Source organism: Phoca vitulina, unplaced genomic scaffold, assembly GCF_004348235.1.
Source record: "Phoca vitulina isolate PV1807 unplaced genomic scaffold, GSC_HSeal_1.0 scaffold6, whole genome shotgun sequence".
In the NCBI taxonomy this organism is placed as follows: Eukaryota; Metazoa; Chordata; class Mammalia; order Carnivora; family Phocidae; genus Phoca; species Phoca vitulina.
In genome coordinates, this window is record NW_022589709.1 from 28672495 (window position 1) to 28699029 (window position 26535).

A 26535-nucleotide genomic window follows, 5' to 3' on the forward strand; every position below is an offset into this window, starting at 1 on the left:
TCCATGTGATTTAAATTGGAAATGTTTTCACCATAGCAGATAACTTTTTAACTAGGACAAAACAGAATATTATAGGAGATATCGCTCCTCGCATTTTGTAATGGTTCCTTATCCTGGCTTTCTAAAGGGTAAAGTGTTTTCTAAGTAGTTCATGTGGCCTTCAGTGGCACAGCTCCTCTCTTAAATTACTCTGGCTTTCCCACAGTTCTGCCAGTCAGATTTATACTGAAACTGGCTAACCAGTATAGTGACAATAAATGGATTCTCAAGGATTTTTCACAAGAACTTAAAATACATAAAGCATTTTTGGGGTGCCTGGGTCGGGTGATACAGCATGCAACTCCTGATCTCAGGGTTGGAAGTCCAAGCCCCACAGTGAGCATAGAGATTACTTTTTTAAAAAAATCAATAAAATATATAAAGTGTTTTACCATGACTGTTAAATATAATGTTAAATATGCGGTTTTTATACCTTGAAAATGTATAGGTACTTTTGGAATAAAAAGAGGGAGAGATGGGAATATTCTTGTAATTTTTCAAAATTCTAGAAATTCACTGAATATAGACTGACAGCTCAGAGAATAAAAACAAATGCCATCCCACAGATTCAAAAAGTGTTTATTAATCATTCTAAATTTCATTCCTCTTTTTAATGTATTCTGAGAATATCGTGGCAATCAGCATTATATTATTGTTATAATGATAGCTTAGGAGGCAACAAAAATCCTCTCTGGGATACTGAAATCATACGAATTAGAGACAGCTGACAGAGCACTGTTGGGGCACTCCGTTTAGAAATAACAGGTAAGGTGCCCTCTATAATAGTAAAGTAATCCCAATTTTTCATTCCAAAATTCCAGATTTACTTCTGAACTAACCCTATACAGGGCTCAAAAACAAAATATATTCACCACCAACAATAAATTAACTGACATGTGAGCACATAACATGTGGCTTTAAATATAGCACTAAATTACTCGCCCTCCATAGAGATAGAATGGACTCTGATTCATAGAGCAGGTAACAAATCTAAGGCTCTCAATCACGGCTGAAAGAATTTCCGTGCACTGAAGACATTCACTCTCTGTAGAAGGTCATCGCTTCACAGCCTGGGAAATAATCCCTGCCAGCGGACTTGCAAAGTGCCTGAGGCATCGCTCCTGAGAGGCATAACTCCTCTTCTTTCAAGGCTAGAGGTCACAGTTATGATCACAGCTCAGTCAAATTTAAAGGAAAATGTATCTAGGGTCAAAAATATCCTAAGGAAAAATAGAAGACTAAAACAAAACAAAAAAAAATATATTGTGCTCCTCTGGGCTTTGGGATGGTGATAGAAAAACCTGTTGCAGAATATTAAGTGCAGACTTTTTTTTCATCTGATAGCTTCAAAATAACTAAACTGAAACTGAATACAGAATCTGATGAATGTCATGCTGCAATCAGTTTTGACGACATTTTTAAATGCTACAAATCCATTTAAATCCTCATCAGCCTAGATATTCTAAAAAAGAAAAAAAAATCAAGCTTAAGTGACTTAAACATGAAATGTGAGTATTGGCTCAATGATTAAATTACTGCATCAATTAACTTGAGTACACAGAAAGAATGCTGCTCTTTCAAAGCAATGTTAATTCTGCCTCTGATCAGACTCCTCCTCATATCACGGTTCTTGCTTCATAAAACACAACTCACACAGCAAAAGGGGAGAGATGATTTATAAATAAGAATAAACTGCTGTTTGGGAATTCTTTATAAAATACATAAACTAAATTGATGTTTATGTGAAAAATACAGTCATTTCCATATACTTCCAAGAGTGAAAAACTCTGAAAATTGTTTTTGAAAATCATAAGACAGATGAAATTACCATTAAACTCAACAAAAGTGGCTTGGTACCCATAAAAATCATAAATGAGTGTATTTAAAGATTAAATGCATTTCTGGATGTACGTATCGCAAAGAGGAAAGTATTTTATTTTGGTCATCTCTGCCAACTGCTATTACATGCTGTCATTTTCAGTAAGGGGAAATGTATTTGCAAAAGCAGAGTGAGCACAACAGGCCTTAAATCAGACAAGTTGGGGACTTCTGACAAAGCGCTGTCTGCACTCTGCCTACCAGGGCCCTTGAATATCAGAATTTTATGGTGCGTTTTCCTGACATATCTGATACTTAGTAAACTCTACTATCTCCTTAGAATCTGGAGTACTAACCTACTTCTATTTCTAAGTTTGCTCCTACTTTTTTAAGGGACCAGGCTCCATCCTGGCAAGAAGGAAAGGAAGAGTCCCTGATAACTGATTTTGTCCTTCAATTGTTTTTGATCTTTCAAATCTCAGTTCAGAGATTACCTCCTCCCTGTTTTCTATATTACTTAGAACAGACTACGTTATGGTGAGGTAGCGACTTAACCCTGAAATCTCTTTGGCTTACACCAAAAAGTTTTATTTCTCACTCATACAAAGTCTGTTTCAAGTCTGGCAGCCATCCATAGCAGCTCCCTCTCAAGGGTGAGTGCCAGTCCTATCTCCCTGTGACTTGGTGGTCTTAACGTGCCATACCCATATCGCCATGACAGCGTAATAAAGATCTGGAGGGCAAGGTGATAAGGAGTCAGTAATTAGAAAATCTAAGGGAGGGGCGCCTGGGTAGTGCAGTTGGTTAAGCATTCAACTCTTGGTTTCAGCTCAGGTCATGATCTCAGTGTCCTGAGATCAAGACCTGCATGGGGCTCCATGCTCAGTGTGGAATCTGCTAAAGACTCTTTCTCTCTCTCCCCCTCTGCCCCTCCCCCTGCACTCTCACTCTCTCAAAAATAAATAAATAAAAAAAAAAAAAAAAGAAGATCTAAGAGAAGAATATTTTTAAAGGAGGGAAAAGCTTGTCCGAAGTCCAAAGCAAACTTGGTATATTCAAGAATGTAGAATATTTGTATGATGTATGTAAAATAGAAACACCCCTAACTATAGTTACATATGACATTATCTTTTATCAAGGACCTTATGTAAAATTAAAGATATTCTCACTTTTAAGGAATTCACCACTATATTGTCGAGTTAAAGCATGGTTCCCATCACACCTCATCACTATCAACCACCAACTTTATTAAGTGCCTTACATGTGAAAGAAAAGCAGCTATTATCATATTCGATTTTTTAAAAATCACTCTTCAATTAAAAAAATATAATCTATTAAAGAATAAGGCAAAAATACATAAAGTATTAATATAAAAATTTGAGGGGCTTCTCTGTAGCTCAGTCAGTTAAGTGTCTGCCTTCAGCTCAGGTCATGATCCCAGGGTCGGATCAAGCATCATGTCGGTGGGCTCCCTGCTCAGTGGAGAGCCTGCTTTTCCCTCTCCCTCTGCCTGCCACTCCCCCTGCTTGTGCGTGCTTTCTCTCTTTTTGTGTCAAATAAATAAATAAAATCTTTAAAAAATATATAAGGAGGGAGGGAAAAGATGGCGGAGGAGTAGGGGACCCTATTCCAACTGACCCCAGAATTGCACTGGATATCTACCACACCACTCTGAACACCCAGGAAATCAGCCTGAGATGTAAGAAGATAGATCTGGATCTCTACAAACAGAGTATCACAGGCATTTGGTTTCGAGGTATGAAGCAGGGAGCCGTGATTCTGCGGGCAGATATCTGAAGATAAACAGAAGGGGAGGGAGCCATGGGGATCCTACACTGCTGGTGAGTGATAGCCTCCCATGCTGTGGACAGGGCACAGACTCACAGACCGGTAGCGGCGGGAAAGGACTTTAGGGCAGCCCCCTGACGGACCTGTAGCAGCAGGGCCACGTGTGTGAACTGGGGGCAGCTGGCGGTTTTAGAAGCACAAAGGGCAGAGATGTGCCCAGACCTGGAGGCAAAGACTTCGAGCACTGCTGAGGGGCGCACAACCCAGGACGCTGCAGTTTATAGCAGCACAGACAGAAACAGAGATAGTGTGGCCTGGAGAGCTCACTGAAGAAGAGACTGTGCTCTCTGCTCTGAGATAGAGGGTTGGAAATGATCTCTTCTGCTCTGACTCTTGGAAGAGATGCGGAAAGCTGCCAGGGAAAGCCGCCAGAGAACAAAAGCGCCAAAAAACCGGTTTTCACTGAGTCCATCCCCTGCCACAGGGGGCAGGGCAACTCTCCCCAAACAGCGTTGCCTGAGTAACAGCCTGGCAGGCCCCTCCCCCAGAAGACAGGCTGGGAAAAAAAGAGGTCAGCAACCCTAAGATCCCTATAAAACAGGTGCATCTTGGTTGCATTGTGGTCAATAATTTGGACTCTATACATTCCCTCAACCACCCCTCAACAGAATGACTACGAGGAGGGAACCCCCAAAATAGGAAAGATTCAGAGATTATGATTTATGCCACAGATTTACAAATGGATTCAGATATAACCAAGATGTCAGAGATGGAATTCAGGGTAGCAGTTGTGAAGACAATAGCTAGAGTGGAGAAATCGATTAATGGCAACATAGAGTCTCTAAGGGCAGAAATGAAAGCTGAATTGGCAGAACTTAAAAATGCTATCAATGAGATCCAATTTAATCTAGATAATCTAACAGCTAGGGTAAGCGAGGCAGAAGAATGAATTAGTGATCTAGAAGACCAATTGATAAACAAGAAGGGAAAAAAGGAGGCCAGGGAAAAACAACTCAGAATCCATGAAAATAGAATCAGATAAATAAGTGACACAATGAAACGTTCCAATGTCAGAATTATTGGGATCCCTGGGGGGTGGAGAGAGAGAGAGGACTAGAAGATATATTTGAGCAAATCATAGCTGAGAACTTCCCTAATCTGGGGACTGAAACAAACATTTGTGTCCTAGAGACAGAGAGGACCCCTCCCAAGATCAAGGAAAACAGGCCAACACCCCGGCATGTAATAGTAAAACTTGCAAATCTTAGAACCAAGGAAACCATCTTAAGGGCAGTTAGGGGGAAGAGATTCCTTACGTACAGAGGCAGGAACATCAGAATAACGTCAGACCTATCCACAGAGACCTGGCCAGCCAGAAAGGGCTGGCAAGACATATTCAGGGTATTAACGAGAAGAACATGCAGCCAAGAATATTTTATCCGGCAAAGCTGTCCTTTACAATGGATGGAGAGATGCAGAGCTTCCAAGACCGGGAAAAACTGAAAGAATATGTTACCACCAAGCCGGCCCTGCAAGAAATATTAAGGGGGGTTCTATAAAATGAGAAAGACCCCAAGAGTGATATACAACAGAAATTTACGGGAACAATCTATAAAAACAAGGTCTTCACAGGCAACATGTTGACAATAAATTCATATCTTTCAATAATCACTCTCAACGTGAACGGCCTAAATGCTCCCATAAAACGGCACAGGGTTGCAGATGGGATAAAAAGATAGGACCCATCCATATGCTATCTACAAAAGACTCATTTTGAACCTAAAGATACATCCAGACTGAAAGTGAACGGATGGAGATCCATCTTCCATACAGAAACACCTCAAAAGAAAGCTGGGGTAGCAATTCTTATTAATCAGACAAATTAGATTTTAAACTAAAGACTGTAGTTAGAGACACAGAAGGATACTATATCATTCTTAAAGGGTCTATCCAACAAGAAGATCTAGCAATTGTAAATATCTATGCCCCCAACATGGGAGCAGCCATCTACATAAGCCAACTGTTAACCAAAATAAAGAGTCATATTGATAACAATACGTTAATTGTAGGAGACCTCAATACTCCACTCTCAGCAAGAGACATATCATCCAAGCAGGAAATCAACAAAGAAACAAGAGCTTTGAATGACACACTGGACCAGATGGACCTCATAGATATATACAGAACACTCCACCCTAAGACAACAGAATACTCATTCTTCTCGAGCGCACATGGAACTTTCTCCAGAATAGACTACATACTGGGTCACAAATCAGGTGTCAACTGATACCAAAAGATTGAGATTATTCCCTGCATATTCTCAGACCATAATGCTTTAAAACTGGAACTCAATCACAAAAAAAAATTTGGAAGAAATTCAAACACTTGGAAGCTAAAGACAAAACAAATTCAAGAATGTTTGGTTCAACCAGGAAATCAAAGAAGAACTTAAACAATTCATGGAAACCAATGAGAATGAAAATACATCAGTCCAAAACCTATGGGATACTGCCAAGGGGAATCTAAGGGGGAAATACATAGCCATCCAACCTCACTCAAAAAAAATAGAAAAATCCCGAATTCACCAACTAACTCTACACCTTAAAGAACTAGAGGAAAAGCAACAAATGATGCCTAAGCTGCACATTAGAAGAGAAATAATTAAGATTAGAGCAGAGATCAATGAATTAGAAACCAGAAACACAATAGATCAGATCAACAAAACTAGAAGCTGGTTCTTTGAAAGAATTAATAAGATAGATAAACCACTGGCCACACTTATCCAAAAGAAAAAAAGGACCCAAAATAATAAAATTATGAATGAAAGGGGAGAGATCACGACTAACACCAAGGAAATAGAAACAATTATTAGAAATTGTTATCAACAACTATATGCCAATAAAGTGAGCAACCTGGATGAAATGGATGCCTTCCTGGAAACCTATAAACTCCAGAGACTGAAACAGGAAGAAATTGACAACATGAATAGGCCAATAACCAGTAATGAGATTGAAGCAGTGATCAAAAACCTCCCAAAAAACAAGAGTCCAGGGCCTGATGGATTCCCTGGGGAATTCTACCAAACATTCAAAGAAGAAATAATACCTGTTCTCCTGAAGCTATTTCAAAAAATAGGAACAGAAGGAAAGCTTCCAGACTCATTCTATGAGGCCAGCATTACCTTAATACCCAAACCAGGTAAAAACACCATCAAAAAGGAGAATTCCAGATTGATATCCCTGATGAATATGGATTCCAAAATCCTCAACAAAATCCTAGCTAATAGGATCCAACAATACATTAAAAGGATCATCCACCACAACCAAGTGGAATTAATCCCCAGGATGCAAGGGTAGTTCAACATTCGCAAATCAATGTGATAGAACACATTAATGAGAGGAGAGAGAACCATATGGTCCTCTCAATTGATGCAGAAAAAACATTTGACAAAATACAGCATCCTTTCCTGATTAAAACTCTTCAGAGTATAGGGATAGAGGGAACATTCCTCAAGTTCATAAAATTCATCTATGAAAAACCCTAGAGTGAATATCATCCTCAATGGGGAAAAGCTGAGAGCCTTTCCCTTAAGATCAGGAACACGACAAGGATGCCCACTCTCGCCACTATTGTTCAACATAGTACTAGAAGTCCTAGCAACAGCAATCAGACAACAAAAAGAAATAAAAGGTATTCAAATTGGCAAAGAAGAAGTCAAACTCTCTCTCTTCACAGATGACATGATACTTTATGTGGAAAATCCAAAAGACTCCACCCCCAAATTACTAGAACTTATACAGCAATTCAGTAATGTGGCAGGATACAAAATCAATGCACAGAAATCAGTTGCTTTTTTATATACTAACAATGCAACTGTAGAAAGAGTAAATTAGAGAAACAATCCCATTTACAATAGCACCAAAAACCATAAAATACCTCGGAATAAACCTAACCAAAGAGGTAAAGGATATATACTCTAGGAACTACAGAACGCTCATGAGAGTAATTGAAGAAGACACAAAAAGATGGAAAAACATCCATGCTCATGGATTGGAAGAATAAATATTATTAAAAGGTCTATGCTACCCAGAGCAATCTATACCTTCAATGCCATTCCGATCAAAATTCCAATGACATTTTTCAAAGTGCTGGAAAAAACAATCCTAAAATTTGTATGGAATCAGGAAAGACCCCGAATCGCCAAGGAAATGTTGAAAAAGAAAAACAAAGCTGGGGGCATCATAATGCCTGATTATAAGAAATACAGGCAAAAAGACACTGTAGGAATACAATTTATAAAATTCAGAATATGGGAAACTCTACAGAGCAGATAATCATTATTGTTAAACAAATAAATTGCAAGAAAAAATTATAGGGGAACCTATAGATCTAAAAACTTCAAATGTAATGTGGAAACTTTGTTTAGGACTGATTTAAGCAAATCAACTGTAAAATATATAAAACAAAATTTGAGACAATTATATTTGACATTGAATGAGTCTCCCATGATATTACAGAATTATTATTAAAATTTTAATTGTACTAATGATATTATAGTTATGTTCTTTTTAAGAGACATTTTACATTTTAGATATATATTCATAATTCCGAAAAGCTTACCCTTAAATATTTATCAGTAAAATAATATGGTGTCCAGTATTTACTTCACAAGAATCCAAAGGACAGGGATGACTATATATTTGTAATTATTTATGTTAGATGATTAATATATGAGTGTCCCTTATACTAATCTATTTAATATATGTTTGCATACAAAGATGGCATATTTCAAGTGAGTTACCAAAACTTAGTACTTCTGATCTCCTGTCTGATCCTTGAAATCAATAGAGACTAAAATAACTACCCACAGAAAGAAGCATAGGACAAAGTTTTAAAAAGCAGTAATAATGGGGTGCCTGGCAGGCTCAGTCAGAAGAGCATGCAACTCTTGATCTCGGGGTAGTGAGTTCAAGCTCCACACTGGGAGTAGAGATTACTAAAAAATAAATAAACAAACAACCTAAAAAAATTAAAATAAATTAAAAATAAAAAAGCAGTAATGAAAGCACAATGCCGGCAAGTATACATAACTTCACTGTGAGAAGAAAAAGCTTCCAGAGTCTCAAATTCAGTCAGGAAGCAATGGTCAGCCTTAGCTGACTCAACTTGCTGATTGCCAAGGTGGCAGTTTGGTAAAGAAAAAAAGCCCTGGTCTAGGAGACTACCAACACCTAGCTTTGTAATCTCGGACTCACATAACTTTAGATTTTGGAATTTGAAAGCACAGGAAGTGAAATAACAGCACGAATAATAATTGTGTTGTGAGTACTAACTCTAAGTTCTAAACTTTATAAGAGCTTTGAATACATTATCCTCTTTTAACCGCATAACCCAACGAGGTGTTGTGGGCACTTGATATATACTTTTTAAAGGACGATTAAATGAAGGAGGCATCAATACATGGTACCATTTTGCACATGACGAGTTTAGGTTTAGAGGTGCACAAATGTTTTAGAGTCACGCACTGTAGTTGGCCCAGCCAATACTGCAGGTGAAAGGATGCTTTGAACATAACACTGCATCGGACCATAAAACAGAGGTTAGCGGACTGGGTGTGAAATACTGGAAACTTAAAAACCGCTTCCACAGACCAACAGTTTTCCGCGGCCTCACCACACTTCACACGTCTCGGTATGACCGGGAAGGAAAACCAGCCTTTCACTCACCGCCAAGATGCTGGACCTCACATCCTGGACCTCCCGCCAAGGTTCCCGAACGCCTTCACCTCCCCCCGCCCCCCAAGCCCCGCCCCTTCACGGATAGCGCACAATTTATGACAGTTAAACTACATTTCCCATAGAACCGTTCGAAGACAACGAACCTCCGCCGGAAGTCAGGAAGGCTGAATCCGGCGCCGGGAAGAGTGAGAGTGGGGTTTCCGGGTCTTGCGTCTATATCCTGATTTTCTCTACTCTGGTCACCTTTGGGTTAGTAACAGCAACGACTAGTTAGTCGGCCCCGTGCCCTCCCTGGGTTGGGTGACCAGTTCTCAGTGTTTTTGATCTCAGCGCTGTTGGCCTGGCCATGCTGGGTTGTTTGGCGCAGCCTCCGGATGCGGTGAGGGTGCAGGGGCGGGAGCTGTGGGCTGGTAGCCCTGGCTCCCGGGAGAGGGTAGGGGGCGCAGCCCATGGGCTGCTAGTGGCGTTTAGAGCCCATTCCTTGAGGTGGGGAAAACGAAGGGCTACTTCAGCGTTTAAGATTCACGTTTAAAAGAAGGAGTCTCACAGTAGTGACAAGAAAGTAAACTCTCAAGGCATTTAAATGTTTGGAGAGACCTTGCGTAGGTGGCGCTTGACTTGTTAAATGGCCACCTCGAATCCCGAAGGACATGGAATTCGTTCAATAATGGTCAGCGACTTCACTGACAGCCGTATTTGAACTCTGCCCTGTTTCTTGAACCATGTGACCTTGAGCAAGTCATGGGCCCCCAGTACACATCGGTAAAAGTGGATGTGGTTTGGTTAAAGGACCTCTCAGAATGGTCTCTGTTCCTTTTGGAAAGCAGGGGCAGCATTTTGCTAAGTGAATCACCTCATCCTGCCTTCGGATCCTTACCTTGTGGAAAACCTGTCAATGAGAAATGAAAAAGTAAATCCAGCAGTAGAGCTGGATTGCAGATTTTGTGTGATTCTCTGTAATGAGAAATGGTTGTTTCTAGATGGCTATGCTGCCAAAAAAAAAAAAAAAAAAAAAAAGCTAAGGGAGAAAGTACACATTTTTCACTGCCTTTCTCCTGAGAATACTGTATGCATAAGAATTGCACTGGAGGTAGTGAGTAGTACTTTATTTTTGGAGGACAGTTTTGCACTTTGTCCTGTGGAGTGGCCTGTGGGGAGGGTGAAGAAATGACTATGACCTCAGAACATGACACAGTAAAATACTGCTTAAAGTAAACCTACCTGAAGGACCAGTGTGATATTTTGTGGAAAATCAATTCAAGGGAAAGGCAGCTTGGAAGGGATACTATACATGAGTCCGTATACAGCAATGATTCAAAATCAAGTCCTGAAAAGTTGTAGTTTTGTAATTGATAATATTTGTAAAGCATTTAGAAATCTCAATATGAACAGAACAGTGAAGGAAATTCTACAGTAAAGAAATAGTTTTCTAATATAGAAGTCACTCCCCCTAATTTAAATTATAAACATATTTTCACCATTCCTGTGAGTAGTTTTTTTAAGCCTTTTATTTTAATCCCAGTATAATGAACAGTGTTATATTAGTTTCAGGTGTACAATATTGTAATTCAATTCTATACACTATTGAGTGCTCATCCTGAGTATACTGTTAAATCCCCATCACCTATTTCACCCATCCCCCTACCCGCCTCCCCTTTTGTGTATAGTCAAATTTGACCTTTTTATAAGTAGCAGAAAGATAAAGTCAGGAAAAGTGAACAATTTTTTCAGCCCATTTTTCCCTAAATTTTGTTCATACTCCCTCTACTATATAATTGATCAGCCAAATTGCAGTGTGAGAATACTAAAGATAAGAGCAGTCAAAATGTGTGGATTATAACCTTTCTAAATAGCCTAAATATCTTATTGCTTAGAATAATAGAAACCTAGTTAGAATCCCAAATCAATTCTTAAATAGCATTTCACTAAACAAAAATTCATACCTTAAAAAAAATACTTTGTTCTCATAGACAACTTAAGCATGAACCATTTCCACAAAGAATAGATCAGTTTGTGCCCTACCACTTTCAATCCACGTTGAGACAACATTTATGAAGAGGTATGAATCATATTTTCTATATTTTTTTCCTTACTGAAACAAGCGAGTAACAAAGCAGACAAAGTTAATGGTTTAAAAAGCTTCTTGGATTCAAATTTTGACAAAGTGACCAAATGAACAGTGTTCAATAATAGATCCAAAATATATGGTCATCTGATTTATGACAAAGATGATAACTGCAGTGCAATGGGACAAATGGTAATTTCAAGAATGGTGCCAAGTCATATGGATTATCCACTGGGATAAAAATGTATCTTGCCCCTACTTCACACTATGAACAAAAATCAATCCCAGATGGATTGTAGAATTAATTGTGCATGGGAAAGCAATAAATTGCTTTCATGTGAAACTTAACACAAGTTTTGGAAGGCAGCTATGCTCACCACTATACCACCAACGCAGATTTAACACAAGTTTTGAATAGTCAGCTGTAAGGATCATAATTTTCCTAAGGGCAGGCACCTATCTCTGGTACCATAGAATCTAAGAGAATACTAGTCATCTGCTAAAAAACCTCTGACTTCTGCTTTAACTCCCCTCATTTCCCTGATCTATAGTGAAATCCCTCCGGTCTACTTCAGATACCTCCTCTTTGTAATGTTTGTTACCTGACACCCATTCTCAAGGATATGCCCGCCCATCTTTATTACCAAAGCTCTTTATACATTATGTTATACATCCCATGGTGAATTATATTTAAAATTTAAATTATGCTTAAGGCAATTTTTAAAGGTATGCTGTGATGACAGTTGAGTACTAATTACCTTTTGAAGAGTATATAGCTTTAAAAACTATAACTATCCTAATTACATCTGTATTCAGATAATGTTCCACCATTGAACAAAGAGCAATTGAAAATGAGGGGTTTTTTTTCTATTTTCCTCTTTTTAAGGAAGAATGTCTTCTATAAAAAGAAGCCCAAAGCAAGAAATAATTTCCCAGCTTCACCTTTCAGCTGCAGAAGGAGATATTGCCAGGTTAACAGTAATCCTCAGTCATTCTCCATCTCTTCTCAATGAAACTTCTGAAAATGGCTGGACTGCTTTAATGTATGCTGCAAGGAATGGGCACCCAGATGTTGTCCAATTTCTACTTGAGAAAGGGTAAACATTTTAGGCACTACTACTTGAACGGCTCTGGTTTAATTTCTGGGTTACATATTTCCTTTTAAATTTTTCTTGTAGCCATATTTATATCATTGGGTTTGTAAATAACTCATTGACCAGTTTCATTATATAAAAACATAGCATAGTATCTAACTAAAAGCTGTTAACTTCTTTTATTGAGGGATAAATCCTTCATACTTAATAGCAAAGCAAATTTATGAGTTAGTCTAATCTTTTTCTCCCAAATAGAAACTGTAGATCTACCCACTATAACTAGCAAGAACCCCTCGTAAAATTTTAATTTCTTTTTATAACACATGAAACTTACTGTTTTTTATTTTATAATTCTCCAGAAATGTTAAATATCTACTATCTCTAACTTTTCATCATTTATGATTATTTCTTTTAACCTTCCCATTAGTAAATTATGTACTAAAAAAAATCTACATAATAATCATTAGAGGGGCTATCAAGTGCATCTGGAAATATTTTATTGTAATAAATATTAAAGAAAATGTTTATTTCCTATTTTATTTTTCTTTCCATCTATAGGTGTGACAGATCCATTGTCAATAAATCAAGGCAGACTGCACTGGATATTGCTAAATTTTGGGGTTATAAGCATATAACTAACTTACTAGCTAATGCTAAAGGTGGGATGAAGCCTTGGTTCCTAACTAATGAAGTGGAAGAATGTGAAAATTATTTTAGCAGAACACTATTAGACCGAAAAAGTGAAAAAAGAAATAATTCTGACTGGCTACTAGCTAAAGAAAGCCATCCAGCCACAGTTTATATCCTTTTCTCAGATTTAAATCCCTTAGTTACTCTAGGTGGCAATAAAGAAAGTTTCCAACAGCCAGAAGTCAGGCTTTGTCAGCTGAACTACACAGATATAAAAAATTATTTGGCTCAGCGTGAAAAGATCACCTTGGTTTTTCTTGGAGTAGAACTTGAAATGAAGAAAGAGTCTTTCAATTATACTGGAGAAGTCCCAAGAGAAGAAGATGGGTTGGTTGCCTGGTTTGCTCTAGGTATAGATCCTGTTGCTGCCGAAGAATTTAAGCAAAGACATGAAAATTGTTATTTTCTTCATCCTCCAATGCCTGCTCTTCTGCAATTGAAAGAAAAAGAAGCTGGTAAGAAGTGAACATGGTTTACCTGTTGGTAATAATTACCTGTTGGTGGTAATCTGGTTTTTGGAACTGGATTGGAGTTATACATCATATCTTCATTTTCTAGGAGGCACACTTTTTTCAGTAAGCAATGAAATTAGGCTGTCTTCATTAGACCTTTCCTAAAGTTCTCATTCTAGGGGACTACTCTCCTGAGCAGTTACAGCAGTTTTAATCAGCCAAAATTAGTTTCCCCAGAATTAATCCTAATGCATGCTTGTTTTATTTGATTCTTCAGTGAGTAATTATTGAGCACCTGCTATACACTGAGCATGATGTCAAAGACCTTGACTATTTTCTGTTGCAGGGTATGCTAGTTCATGTGAGGCCCTATATGCCGTGGTTTTATTCTAAATTCCATTTAAATGTTGTAACCCAACCTATGGTTTAAAAAGAAACAAAAACCGTCACTCTGCCTGCTTTGTAGATCATGAATTCTAGGTAATTAAATATGAAATCAGAAGTCTTGTTAAGAGGGGATTTGAGATTACAGTAGCTAAGGTAAAAGGTTGCAGTGGATTGGGTTGATGGAGAAAAAGGGAGAGTTTGAGATGTTCTGGAGGTAAAACTGACAGGGCTTGATCAGTAGGTTGAGACTATTATAAGTGAGGGAGAGATGATAGTAACCTGGAGTACAGCCTGAATTAAGGTGACAATGGTAGAGATGGAGAAAAGGGTACGTTCAAGGTATATTTTTAGAAAATCATCAGCACTTGTTGATGGATTGGGTGTGGGGTATATAATGATGAAAGAAAAGATCAAGAATGATTGCTAGGTTTGAGACTTTAGTAATTTGGTGGATAGTGATACTATTTCTTGATAAAATAGGGTGACAGTTTGAGCAAGGGAAGCAGGACAGACTTGAAGTAAATAAATCAAGATTTTAGTTTTGGGCATGTTCAGTTTTAGAGAAGGATATTAGAATCTGGAACACAGAGGAGAGGTGTGAGTTAGAGTTACCCATATGGGAGTCATCAACGTGAAGGTGATATTTAAATCTCAGGAAACTGAGAGAGTTAAGAGCAAGCAAGCAAGAAAGCATCAGAATCGTACCTGAATCCCCCTAAATTTTGAGGTCAGGTAGAAAAAGAGGAGCCATCAAAGGTGGCCATAAGGTAAGAGGAAAACAGGAGAATATGCTCATGAAAATCAAGAGAGCAGGGTATTTCTTTTTTTTTATTATTATTATTATGTTAATCACCATACATTACATCATTAGTTTTTGATGTAGTGTTCCATGATTCATTGTTTGCGTATAACACCCAGTGCTCCATTCAATACGTGCCCCCTTTAATACCCATCACCAGGCTAACCCATCCCCCAACCCCCCTCCCCTCTAGAACCCTCAGTTTGTTTCTCAGAGTCCATAGTCTCTCATGGTTCATCTCCCCCTCTGATTTCCCCCCCTTCATTACATTACATTACATATATTGAATGCTGTTGAGAATTTGAGTAAGATAGACAAAGATTTTTTTTAAGGATCTTTCGTTTTGGTAATATGAAGCTGTTGATGAATTTGACAAGAGGGGTATCAATGGAGTAGAAGGAATATAAGCTAATTTTGGTAGACTGAAAGTTAATGGGAGGTAAGGAAGGGGTCACTTGTCAATGTCCACCTTCCCTTAGCAGATGTGTGGTGGGCCCTTCCAGAGAATGATTAGATTATCTCATCCCAGAGTCTGGATTGGTATGTTTTATTCTCCACATCTATGGAGAAAACATTGCGCTTTTTAAGAAAATATATTTTCTTTGTAGCTATAATTTTAAGATCAAAAGGATCTCTCTCTCTTTTTACTAGTAAGAAAACTGAGGCCCTTTTATTCACTTGCTGTGTAAACTTCCACAGTTAACCTCTTTGTGCCTCAGTTTCCTACTCTAGAAACAGAGGATAATAATAGTACCTACATCATAGGATTGCTCTAAACATTAAATAAGATGAGGTAACCCACTGAGCTATGTAAATATTTTTATTTATTTCACATAAAATATATTTGTATTATTTGTCATTCATACTATCCATCCATACCACACTGCCATCTGTATCAGGTAGTCCAATAGAAATATACCTGTTTTGTTCTTCATAAATAAATAAATAAATGATACATATAAAGCTATTTGCATGATGCTTCACACATAGTTGGTACTCAATAAATATTAACTTTCTTATTGAAACAATATTGAAATAATGTAGATAGCATAAATTATGTATTACAAGGTAACATAGCAGGGAAATATTTAATGTTGCCTATGGTTTGTTGAATTTCAGTATTAATTTGTTTTTATATATGGTTTATTTTGTTTTTTCCAGTTTAAAACATTGTTATTGTTTTTTGTGGTTATTTTGCTTTTTTTTTTTTTTTTTTAAAAATTTTTAAACAAAATATTTTTTTTTTTTAAAAAAAATTTTTTGCTGAAAAACTTATTTTTATTTTTTTTTTTTTTTTTTTTTATTTTTTTTTTTTTTTTTTCAAAAATCCTTAAACCAAATAATGTATTTTAATGAGAACAAGTTTGTCAGGCAAATGCATATGTAACATTTCTAGTTTTATTGTTTCAATTATAACATTTCTGGTCAGGCCATATTCTTTTTTAAAGTACCAGGGTAAAGGCTATAGCCAAAGTATATATATATTGTAAGATTTATTCTAGTAGGCATTTTTTTCATGAACGAAGTTAACCATGAATGTTATAAATATAGTATTTTATTAATATTCTATGCAGTTTCCAGTTGTAAACAGGATATGTTTCACAGTGACATGGAGCAGTAGTGGTTTAAGCACCCAGGAAAGGAGAATTCCTGCAGTTTCCTATTAATATTTTCTTTATAGTCCAAGTCTAAATCAGGAAGTGGCTGCATAGTGTATTTTTTTTTAAGATTTTATTTATTTGACAGAGAGTGCACAAGCAGCGGGAGTGTGGCAGGCAGAGGGAGAGAAGCAGGCTCCCTGCAGAGCAGGGAAGCCCGATGTGGGACTCAATCCCAGGACCCCAGGATCATGACCTGAGCCAAAGGCAGTCACTTAACCAACTGAGCCACCCAGGCGCCCCGCTGCATAGTGTATTTTTATAAACGTCACTATTGTAAAGTCAGTATTTGTAAAATCACTATACACTAGAATCTTGTGTATCCAAAATTTAAAAATCACCTGTAGTAAAAGCCTGAGCTAATATAGTATATAAGATAGGTGTGCTGACATCTATCTTATATGAGAGTTATATTTGATTAGTTCAAATTAAAGTTAAATCAAATTTTCATGTCATCTTTGGATTAAATATTTTACTTCAAAAGAAATATACATCATAAAAATAGGAATACAAAAATTCTTGATTATGTTGCTATTCAGAAAATATAGTGTATGCCTTGACTTGCGAACATTTTACTTTGATATTAATTTGTTTACAGTTTATCACAGAATTAAAACTTTTTATGCTTTTCTTAAAGGGGTTGTAGCTCAAGCAAGATCTGTTCTTGCCTGGCACAGTCGATATAAGTTCTGCCCAACCTGTGGAAGTGTGACTAAAATTGAAGAAGGTGGCTACAAAAGAGTATGCTTAAAAGAAGACTGTCCTAGCCTCCATGGTGTTCACAATACATCATATCCAAGAGTTGGTAAGCCTTTTCCTTTATAGTGAAATCTCAGCCATCTGGAATCTTAGGGAATAAGACATTCTGGGAAGACAAGGTTTTGAGTTGTTGAGAGGTTTACCTTTTTATTAAAAGCATATTTAATATAACTTAAGACTATAAGTATTAAAGTAGTATATGGTTTCATGACTTTTAAGTAAGGGACATTGTACATAATTAGCCTTTTTTTTTTTTAAGGTTTTATTTATTTGTCAGAGAGAGAGAGCACAAGCAGGGGGAGCTGCAGGCAGAGGGAGAAGCAGACTCTCTGCTGAGCAGGGAGCCTGATGCGGGGCTCGATCCCAGTACCCTGGGATCATGAACTGAGCCAAAGGCAGATGCTTAACTGATTGAGCCACCCAGGCATCCCTAATTAGCCATTTCTTAACTCTGAGTTAATCAATATGAATTTGATGTGTTAAAATACATGATTTCAAAAGTCTACCATTCTGGGTCCACTTAGTGCAGAGACAAAAAAAAAAAAAAGTACCCCAACAGTTCAGTGCCTGTTCAAGGCATCACCAAAGCAATACAGCCTGGAGCTAGCTTTACATCACTGCTGTTGTCTGCCTATACATTCTCTCCTTCTAATTGCTGCATTGGAGTCTTCCATAGGTTTGGAAATCTGAGAACCTAGTCCTTTAAAACTTGTGAAAAAATAATAGATAAACTGAGCAATACCTGAGGAAGTCTCCTGAGAGTAAAATGCATGGCTTTGTGATACCTGGTTTCACTGCTCAGGAGCCTTTTACATTTGATTCCTGTTTTCAGTCATGCTCTAGTAAGGAGAATTCACTGCATTAATGACTTCTGGGAAATAAACTTATTTAATTTAAATTTTATCTTTTTAATGGCTTAAACTTAGTCATAGAGCCACATTAGCTTTTAAAAACTTTTGTTCAGGGGGCGCCTGGGTGGCTCCGTTGGTTGAGCGACTGCCTTCGGCTCGGGTCATGATCCCAGTGTCCTGGGATCGAGCCCCCCCGCATCGGGCTTCTTGCTCGGTGCGAAGCCTGCTTCTCCCTCTCCCACTCCCCCTGCTTGTGTTCCCTCTCTCTCTGTCTCTCTCTCTCTCTCTGTCAATTAAATAAATAAATAAAATATTTAAAAAATAAAAACTTTTAGGGGCGCCTGGGTGGCTCAGTCGTTAAGCGTCTGCCTTCGGCTCAGGTCATGATCCCAGCGTCCTGGGATCGAGCCCCACATCGGGCTCTCTGCTCCGCGGGAAGCCTGCTTCTCCTTCTCCCACTCCCCCTGCTTGTGTTCCCTCTCTCGCTGTGTCTCTCTCTGTCAAATAAATAAATAAAATCTTTAAAAAAAAAAATAAATAAATAAAAAATAAAAAAATAAAAACTTTTGTTCAGGATTGGGTTGGAAGGGAGAGGAAAATTCACATTTACTATTGTAAAATTTGTATTTTCTTCATGCCATATAATACTCTGGGGGTGCCTGAGTGGCCCAGTCATTAAGCTTCTGCTCAGCAGGGAGCCTGCTTCTCCCTCTGCCTGCAGCTCCCCCTGCTTGTGCTCTCTCTCTTTAAAGCACTCCGTCAAATAAATAAAATCTTTAAAAAAATACCTACTCTAACTTTTTTATAATTAAAATATATGCCTAGCATACCATAAGTATATAATAAGTGTTGCTATTAAGAAGAAGACAAAATTGGTCTTCCTTTAATGTACAATATTCTATGCAATTTCCCTGAAATATTCTGTCGTCAGGCAGAAAGAAACAATCTCATAATTAGACAAGAGTCTTGTTGTTATAGGAGATAAACCTTTTTATTATATTATTTGACAGTGACTTTACACAATGAGTCTAAATTATTTTTTCCTATCATTCATTCATCTGATTTTTTTAAAAACAGATCCAGTAGTAATCATGCAAGTTATTCATCCAGATGGGACCAAATGTCTTTTAGGCAGGCAGAAAAGATTTCCCCCAGGCATGTTTACTTGCCTTGCTGGATTTATTGAACCTGGTAAGCCTTTTCTTAATAATTTTAATAATAATCTTCCTTTAACTTATAATTTCCAAATAAAAATTTTAGACAGCATTTGACAAATTATCATGCTATGAAGCTGGGATATTTTTAAATATTTTCTGTGTATTTTAAGTGATGTAATATTTGTTTTTACTAGCAGAATAATTTTGTCTGTTTTAAAAATTCAGCATTTCCTCTTTCATGTATTGCTATTACCAAAGTATCTGCATGACTTACACCTCACTTTCTTCTTTACTAGACCCAACTGTGTCACCTTTTCAGGGGTCTTCCCAGATAGCCCCAAATACATTAGTTAGCATCATACCCTGCATTCATAATTCTGTCATCCTGCCTGACTTTTCCCTATAGTGCTCATTACCACCTGACATGTATGTATGTATGAATGTATCTCTGTATTTATTATCTGATGTATGTATGTATGTATCTATTTATCTATCTACTCATTTATTATCTGCTCATACCAGAAAGTAAGTTGCATAGGGGTGGGACTTTATTTCACTCATCATTGTAGCCCACACCCTTAGAGCAGTGCCTTATATGTAGTAGGAGTTCAATAAATATCTGTGGAATAAGTCATAATTAATATACATGTTTAATCTTAACTTCCAGTATTAACCTGCACTGATAATAGTAGTACTAAACATACTTTGTGCCACACTCTGTTTTGAAGGCTTTCCAGATATTCTATCATATGACCCTCATACAGCCTTATAAAGTAGGTACTATTACAGCAGTTTTACAGCTAGGGCACTAAGGTACAGGAGCTGACTCACTTGCCCAAGATCAAACAGCTAATCAGTGATAGGGCAGGGATACAAACCTGGGCAGTTTGGCTGAGTCCATGCTCTTAATCACTATGCTGTCTCTAATAACTCTAGGCCATTTTTTTTAACTTCTATGTACCATTTTATTTATAAATACTCTTCAATTCATCCATTCTGTTGTTGGACAATTAGTTTATATCAGTTTTTGCATTTGCAAACAACACTGCAAAGAATATTCTTATACTACTCCTTGTGCACATTTGCAAGAGTTATCAAGGGTATATACTTGAGAGTAGAATTGTTAGCTCGTAGGATATGAGCATCCTAACTTTTCGTAGACATTGCCAAGTTGCTCCCTGAAGTGTCCCTACCAATTTACACTATTTCTAACAGCATAAGAAATGTTTTATTGTTCCACATCTTCACCAAGTTAGGATTTTCATACTTTATAATTTGCCATTCCAATAGTTATGAAATAGTGTCATTGTAGTTTTCATTTTCATTTCCCTACTGATGGAGCATCTTTTTCACATGTGTTTTAGGCATCCGATTTTCATTTTCTCTGAATTTTACATGTTTATATTCTTTGCCTAATTTTGTTTTGGTTGTTTATCCTTTTTTCTCATTTTAGGAGTTTTGTAGAACGTATTATATGCTACTCTTTAGCTATGGTCTTGCAAATATCTTAACGCCAGTCTATGACTTACTTTTCCACTATATTTTTTTGGTGAACATAAGTTGTTAATTTTACTATAGGAAATATAGCAATCTATTTGAAATAAAAAGCTGTATTTAAATAATAAAATATTTCTAAAATTTCAGGTAAATTTACAAACCATTGCCTTTATTCTGATTCTCAATTCCAACAAATCAGAAATAAAAAGTACATTTCTAGGCACTATATTTTATCATACCTGAGTCAGTAGTCATCTAGAAGAAAAAAATCATTTAGAAAGAAAAAATACTGTTTCATCTTAAGTGGTTTTTAAACTTTTAGTGTTTAGTTTTAACTTTTTTTGAGAAAAGTTACCTGCAATAATTGTTTGACAACATAAGAAAAGATTTCAAAATTTTAGTAAGGAGAAGGCTAGCCATTTATAAAAATCTTGGAATAATTTGTAACTATTTAGTGATAATACATAAATGAGATAATATATAAAATGTTTGCATAGTGTTTAGCTAATAGCAGGTGCTGGATAGTTGTAGATGTTACCATTTTTACACTCTAATCGAAAAATTTGGACCTTCAAGAAAATTTTCCGGCATTTTGATTATGTCTGTGGTCATATACTTTAAGAAATAATGTTTTTTTTAAATTCCCATCTAGTTTTAGGCTTCTGCTTTCTCATTCTTTGAATTGGGTTTCTGTCCAAAGTGATTTCCATATGTTTGAACCATTCGGAGCACAAAATGTCCAAGGCATGTTCATCAGCTGCTTGTTCTTTTGCCCCATTTGATTAGGAGAGACAATAGAAGATGCTGTTCGGAGAGAAGTAGAAGAGGAAAGTGGAGTCAAAGTTGGCCATGTTCAGTATGTCTCTTGTCAGCCATGGCCAATGCCCTCTTCCTTAATGATTGGTTGCTTAGCTGTGGCAGTGTCTACAGAAATTAAAGTTGACAAGAGTGAAATAGAGGATGCCCGCTGGTTCACTAGAGAACAGGTAAAGTTCAATTTAATTTCCTTCTTCTATTGATTGTTCTCTGACTGTATCAGTTTGGGCATGCAGCAAGGATACATGTTTTCTCCAAGTTGAATGAATGCATATGGCCCACCCATCATGCATGGATTACAATGTAATTGATGTGTCCTATGTTAACTCATTCTGTGAGGTTCTTCTAGTTGATGATTCTGTGCCATTTTCTAATTTCAAATGCCATTCCTTCAGATTAATGATACTTTTCAATGGACTTAAAATAGGTAAACATTATTTCAAAGATGAGAGACAGGAAGATTTTTCTTAGACATTTTGTATTTTAGTTTACAGCACTAAAACAGGTAGCTCTCAAAAAATAGTAAAAATGCTTAAAATTTTTGAAAAGTTCTTGTTCATTTTAAAATGTGCTTAAGGACAAGAATAACAAAACTATATAGCAAAGATACACTCACAAGAACTTTTTAAAATGTCATCCTTCAGTAGTATGATGAAAGATAAATTACTGTTTGTGTTTTGCTTAACCCAAAGTATTTGTATAGAAAACAAATGGATACACTATTAGTAGTGAAGACCTGAAATCCTTTCTGACTTTGCCTAAACAAAATTTTTTTATTTTATGCTCAAATTCAAAAAGTAGAAATTGTTTTTTAGAATTTTATAAAAGGGAACCTGTTGCAAAAGTTGACGTCACTTTGAAAATAAGTGTGGAGTGTGTACTTTTCTTTTTCATGTCCTTATTTTCATTAAGGGAATATGCCTTTCTGGAATATTTTTTTTAATTGATTCACTAACTCATTGAATCAACTAAAAATACTATACTAAATTTTGCATGTTGAACATGGATGTTGTCACTTTGTACTGTTGTTATTCGCTGTAAAATCAACACATTTTAGTTAAATTGTTAAAGCATAGAAATAGTATTTAAGTATGACAGTGTTAAAATCCTAATACATTTTATTATGGTGTATTTTAGGTTGTGGATGTTCTTACCAAAGGGAAGCAGCAGGCATTCTTTGTGCCACCAAGCCGAGCTATTGCCCATCAGTTAATCAAACACTGGATTGGAATGAACCCCAATCTCTAAATCAAATAACTAGACTTTGAGTATTAATTGATTTCTAATAACTTATTCCTCAAGTGAGATTAGAAATATTTAGTGCTCTTTGGAATGTCACAACACAAAATATCATATTAGGTTTCAGAAATATTTTCAACATGTACTTTCCATCTTAACCATAGAACTTGTGTTTTTATAAATTACAAGACTGCCTCAGATTTTGTTAAAATCCAAGTCAACCTCTCCAAATACTTTTTTGGTTGTGCTCCACAATTCTATCTCACAAAACCATATTTCTAATAAGAAAAATCATGTTGTAAAGACGTATATTCTAAAAATGTAAACAAACAAAACAATGTAAACAAACCCAAATTCCACTGCCTCTTTTAAGCATTAGACCAATCACTAAAGTTCTATTCTTGAGAAACCAGGCAAAATAATTTTAATTAATTTTAAGCTTCATTTCCAGTCTTTTCATTACCATAAAGGTTCTTTCAGGCATCAGTAGCTGATTTTTGCTCACTTCGCATTGTATTCCACTTTTTTCTCCTGGTTTCATTGTTCTAGCAGTGGTGCTGTTATAGTCCTGCCACTCGTCTGTTTTGATCAGTGTTAAGAATTTTCTACTTTAACAACTCTGCTGATGATCAGAATACCATGACTTCATGAAAGGAGAGTTTAAATGAGAGCATACCACTATGTATGGGACCTCCTCCTTAAACCTAAAATCAATTAATATGTATAATTATCTGTTACACTCAAAAGTTGTTTTTAAGAAAAATCAAAACTCTGCTTTTTCACTGAAATTAAATGTATTTGAAAGGAATTCTCCTCAAAGATCAGATGTTAAATATTTCCCAGATAGATTTACATATTCAGTAAAAACACTGGCTTTATGTCATTTTGTGATAAGGAATTTATCTGCATTTGCAAAAAGTTATGTAATCATTACTAATTATATTTATTAAACTCAAATGCAGTATTTTGATTTTGGCCTTATTTTAACACATCCTAAGAAGTCTTTATAAAATAAGTATATCTTAGAACTGAATCAGTAAGATTCAGAGAAAAGTAAATTGTAGTAATTCACAGTTTTACAATATAGAACTGTCATATTTTATAAGGCTGTTATGAAATTGTTTTAAAAGTCTATAAATGTATAAATTTATATAATTTGGCTCTTTATTATTTTATGTTAGAACTGGAAGAGACCTTAAGGATAATATATGTAGTTTAGTGACCTTCTCTTATAGATAAGGAAAAAGAAATCCTGAGAGGTGAATTTAATTAATCCATTAAAGTTGAATCAATTAATTAATCGATGAAAGCTACACAATTACAACGTACCATTGTTCATACAATTAGTTGTAATTATAGTTAAAAACTTAATTTTAACAATATAGCCTAGTGCAGGACTCTCCCTCTAATAGGAAGTAGAAACTACTACTAAAAATATAGGTAGAATAAATTAAAATAAGTGATGATAAGAAGAATAAATTTAATTTACCAATACTGTTAATTAAAATTTTAGGTACTAAAATCTAACTTAAATATGATAATTTTCTTAGAAAGAACTTTATTTTACTAATAAACAGTGATTTTCTTAGTAACTGGTGAAAGCTTATTGGTATCAGGTCTTTAGACAAAATTGACTTACATTGGACATTTAGATACATAATAAAATTTTAACTACATAAGTACATAGAAAATTATGTGCCTTGATTATTATGAAGTATGATGACTTAAGGTTCAGTTTTACTCCAAATTTACTTAGAGATTCTAAGATTACATCATAAAGTTCCAGGTTTCCATTTTCAGATAGCAAAGTGAAATATAAAATATCAACAAAATGTAGTTATAAATTTAGTTTTGGATATTTAATCCTATTCTCAGGAAAATCAGTAAGTAAGTTATTGTTGTTAATAATCATTCTTAAAATTGCTAACCTCTGAGAGGTGAATAGCTACATGTAAATAGAAGGAATAGCAAAGAAATTTTAGAGGTTCAAGTGCCATGAATGTATTCTAATGGAAATGAAGGTAACAATATATTAAAAATCTATTTTCTGTTTTGTGTGTTATGTATTTTTTAATATGTTTTGATAAATGTTTCTGAAAAATGAAAAAAGCCAAATTTCAGTCATCCTCCCCTGTATAATGATGTGTAAACAAAAAATACAAAAGCCCTTTTAAAAGTAGTAATATCTGGAAGACTTAAATCTTTAAGCTATACATATATATATATATACACACATACAAACTTACATATATACATACATACATATATATACAGTCAATTTTTCATCATCAGATTTGAAGTTATATGTCTACTTTCTATTTTTATTACTTGTTTCAAAATACTGATCTTTGCATTTTGAATTTTTCACTGTTTACTGTTCATGGAAGGGCTAAAAGAATTAGAAGCACACATATTTCCTTTAGTTGGAAAAATTATGAAGTAACTCTTTCAAAGATCATGTTAGAGATTTGGATGAGGACAAAAGAATGGAAAAACAAAGGGTGAGACCATGAGGTGGAAGGAGAGAGTATGTTTGTTAATAAGCCAAATAAACTTGATTAAATCTCATATAACAGTAGACAGCTCGTTCTAGAACTGTGTTGCTAATGTATATATAGCAAAATAGTAGGTGTACATGTTCTATAAAACAAATCCATTAATTATTTAGAATAAAATTTCCACAACACAAATTTTATTAAAGATGAGAGCCAACTATTAGTTTCTGAATATATACATACATACATACATACATACATATATGTGTGTGTGTGTGTGTGTATATATATATATCTATATATATTTTCAAGCAAGGTAGGAGTAATGGGTGTTGAAATTTATGTACGTGCTGTGCTTAAAAGGTCCAGTTTTCTCTAGTAGAAAAATACCTAGGACAAAGTAATCCAAAGTGCAAAATTAAGAGTATCTGTCTATAAATGTAAAAGAGCTAGGTCTTGGGGCAAAACCAGAAGTCCTTGCAAATGGGTTGAAAAAGAGGGCAAGAGAGTTTGACTTCAATGCAGGTGGAGGGCGCTCAATAAGGGGTTCAAATGCTAGGGAGCTTTGACATAGGGACAGATGAGAGACACAGAGGGTGTATTTCAAGGAGAGAGGGATAATGTCGCCAGAGCCTGCATCTTCATAACGTTTTACCACTCAGAAGAGAAATGGAAAGGAGTTTCTTTGTGAAAATAAACTCAATGCTGAAAATGATTTTTCCCCCTATTCTACGCCTTGTCCTTTTTCTTCCCAGGACACTCAGGTGGAATTCAGAACAGCTTCTGTAAGAGCAAGCACAGTTTATTATCATCTACAATAGGTTTTCAAATGGTTCGTTTTATTTGCCCAAAGTAGAAGGGTCAAAAGGAAAGTTATTCAAGTAATAAAGATGGCATATGAAAAATGGGTAATCAGAAGCCTGAGTTACTTTATTGTTTGGGAGACATTGTTTCAACTATAAAACAAACATTTGGACATGTTAATTGGGTTAACAGGCAAATTCCTCATTCTATTTTTACTGAAGGATATCTACATATAATTGTACTTATTGGTGGAAATAGCACTTTCAACTTTTCTTTATACCTTCAAGAATACTGTTTCTCTTTTATTGCTCAGCACACAACGCCACAGCATTGGACAATGGATATTTCTCCTTTTCACAATTCCCATTGTAATGATGCTGTACAGAATA

At 35.9% G+C, this 26535-nt stretch overlaps 1 protein-coding gene and 1 long non-coding RNA gene across 5 annotated transcripts in view; one reads left to right on the plus strand and one right to left on the minus strand.

The window, feature by feature from the left end:
* LOC116632194 overlaps positions 1–9448 on the minus strand; it is a 192547-nt gene extending 183099 nt beyond the window's left edge. The window contains exon 1 of the long non-coding RNA XR_004299355.1: positions 9372–9448. This is a non-coding gene — a long non-coding RNA (uncharacterized LOC116632194). The remainder of the gene's footprint in view (positions 1–9371) is intronic.
* Positions 9449–9537: 89 nt separating this feature from the next.
* On the plus strand, positions 9538–24895 carry NUDT12 (nudix hydrolase 12). 4 transcript variants are annotated; one of them, XM_032403893.1, is made up of 8 exons: positions 9538–9632; positions 11354–11442; positions 12335–12545; positions 13101–13687; positions 17166–17333; positions 19216–19329; positions 21579–21778; positions 22746–24895. In XM_032403893.1, exons 3-8 carry the CDS (start codon positions 12340–12342, stop codon positions 22854–22856), a joined length of 1386 nt encoding a protein of 461 aa, XP_032259784.1. In that variant the 5' UTR covers positions 9538–9632; positions 11354–11442; positions 12335–12339; the 3' UTR covers positions 22857–24895. The 4 variants fall into 4 exon arrangements, with proteins under 4 accessions (XP_032259784.1, XP_032259781.1, XP_032259782.1 ...); XM_032403890.1 differs by having other exon boundaries at positions 12339–12545; XM_032403891.1 differs by lacking the exon at positions 11354–11442.
* Positions 24896–26535: the final 1640 nt, after the last annotated feature.

Bases quoted from the DNA above. Each gene is read 5' to 3' on its own strand.
- NUDT12 (XM_032403890.1), top strand. The intron at 17,334-19,215 runs GTAAGCCTTTTC...TTTTAAAAACAG, and splicing joins TACATCATATCCAAGAGTTG to ATCCAGTAGTAATCATGCAA. The intron at 21,779-22,745 runs GTAAAGTTCAAT...GGTGTATTTTAG, and splicing joins GCTGGTTCACTAGAGAACAG to GTTGTGGATGTTCTTACCAA.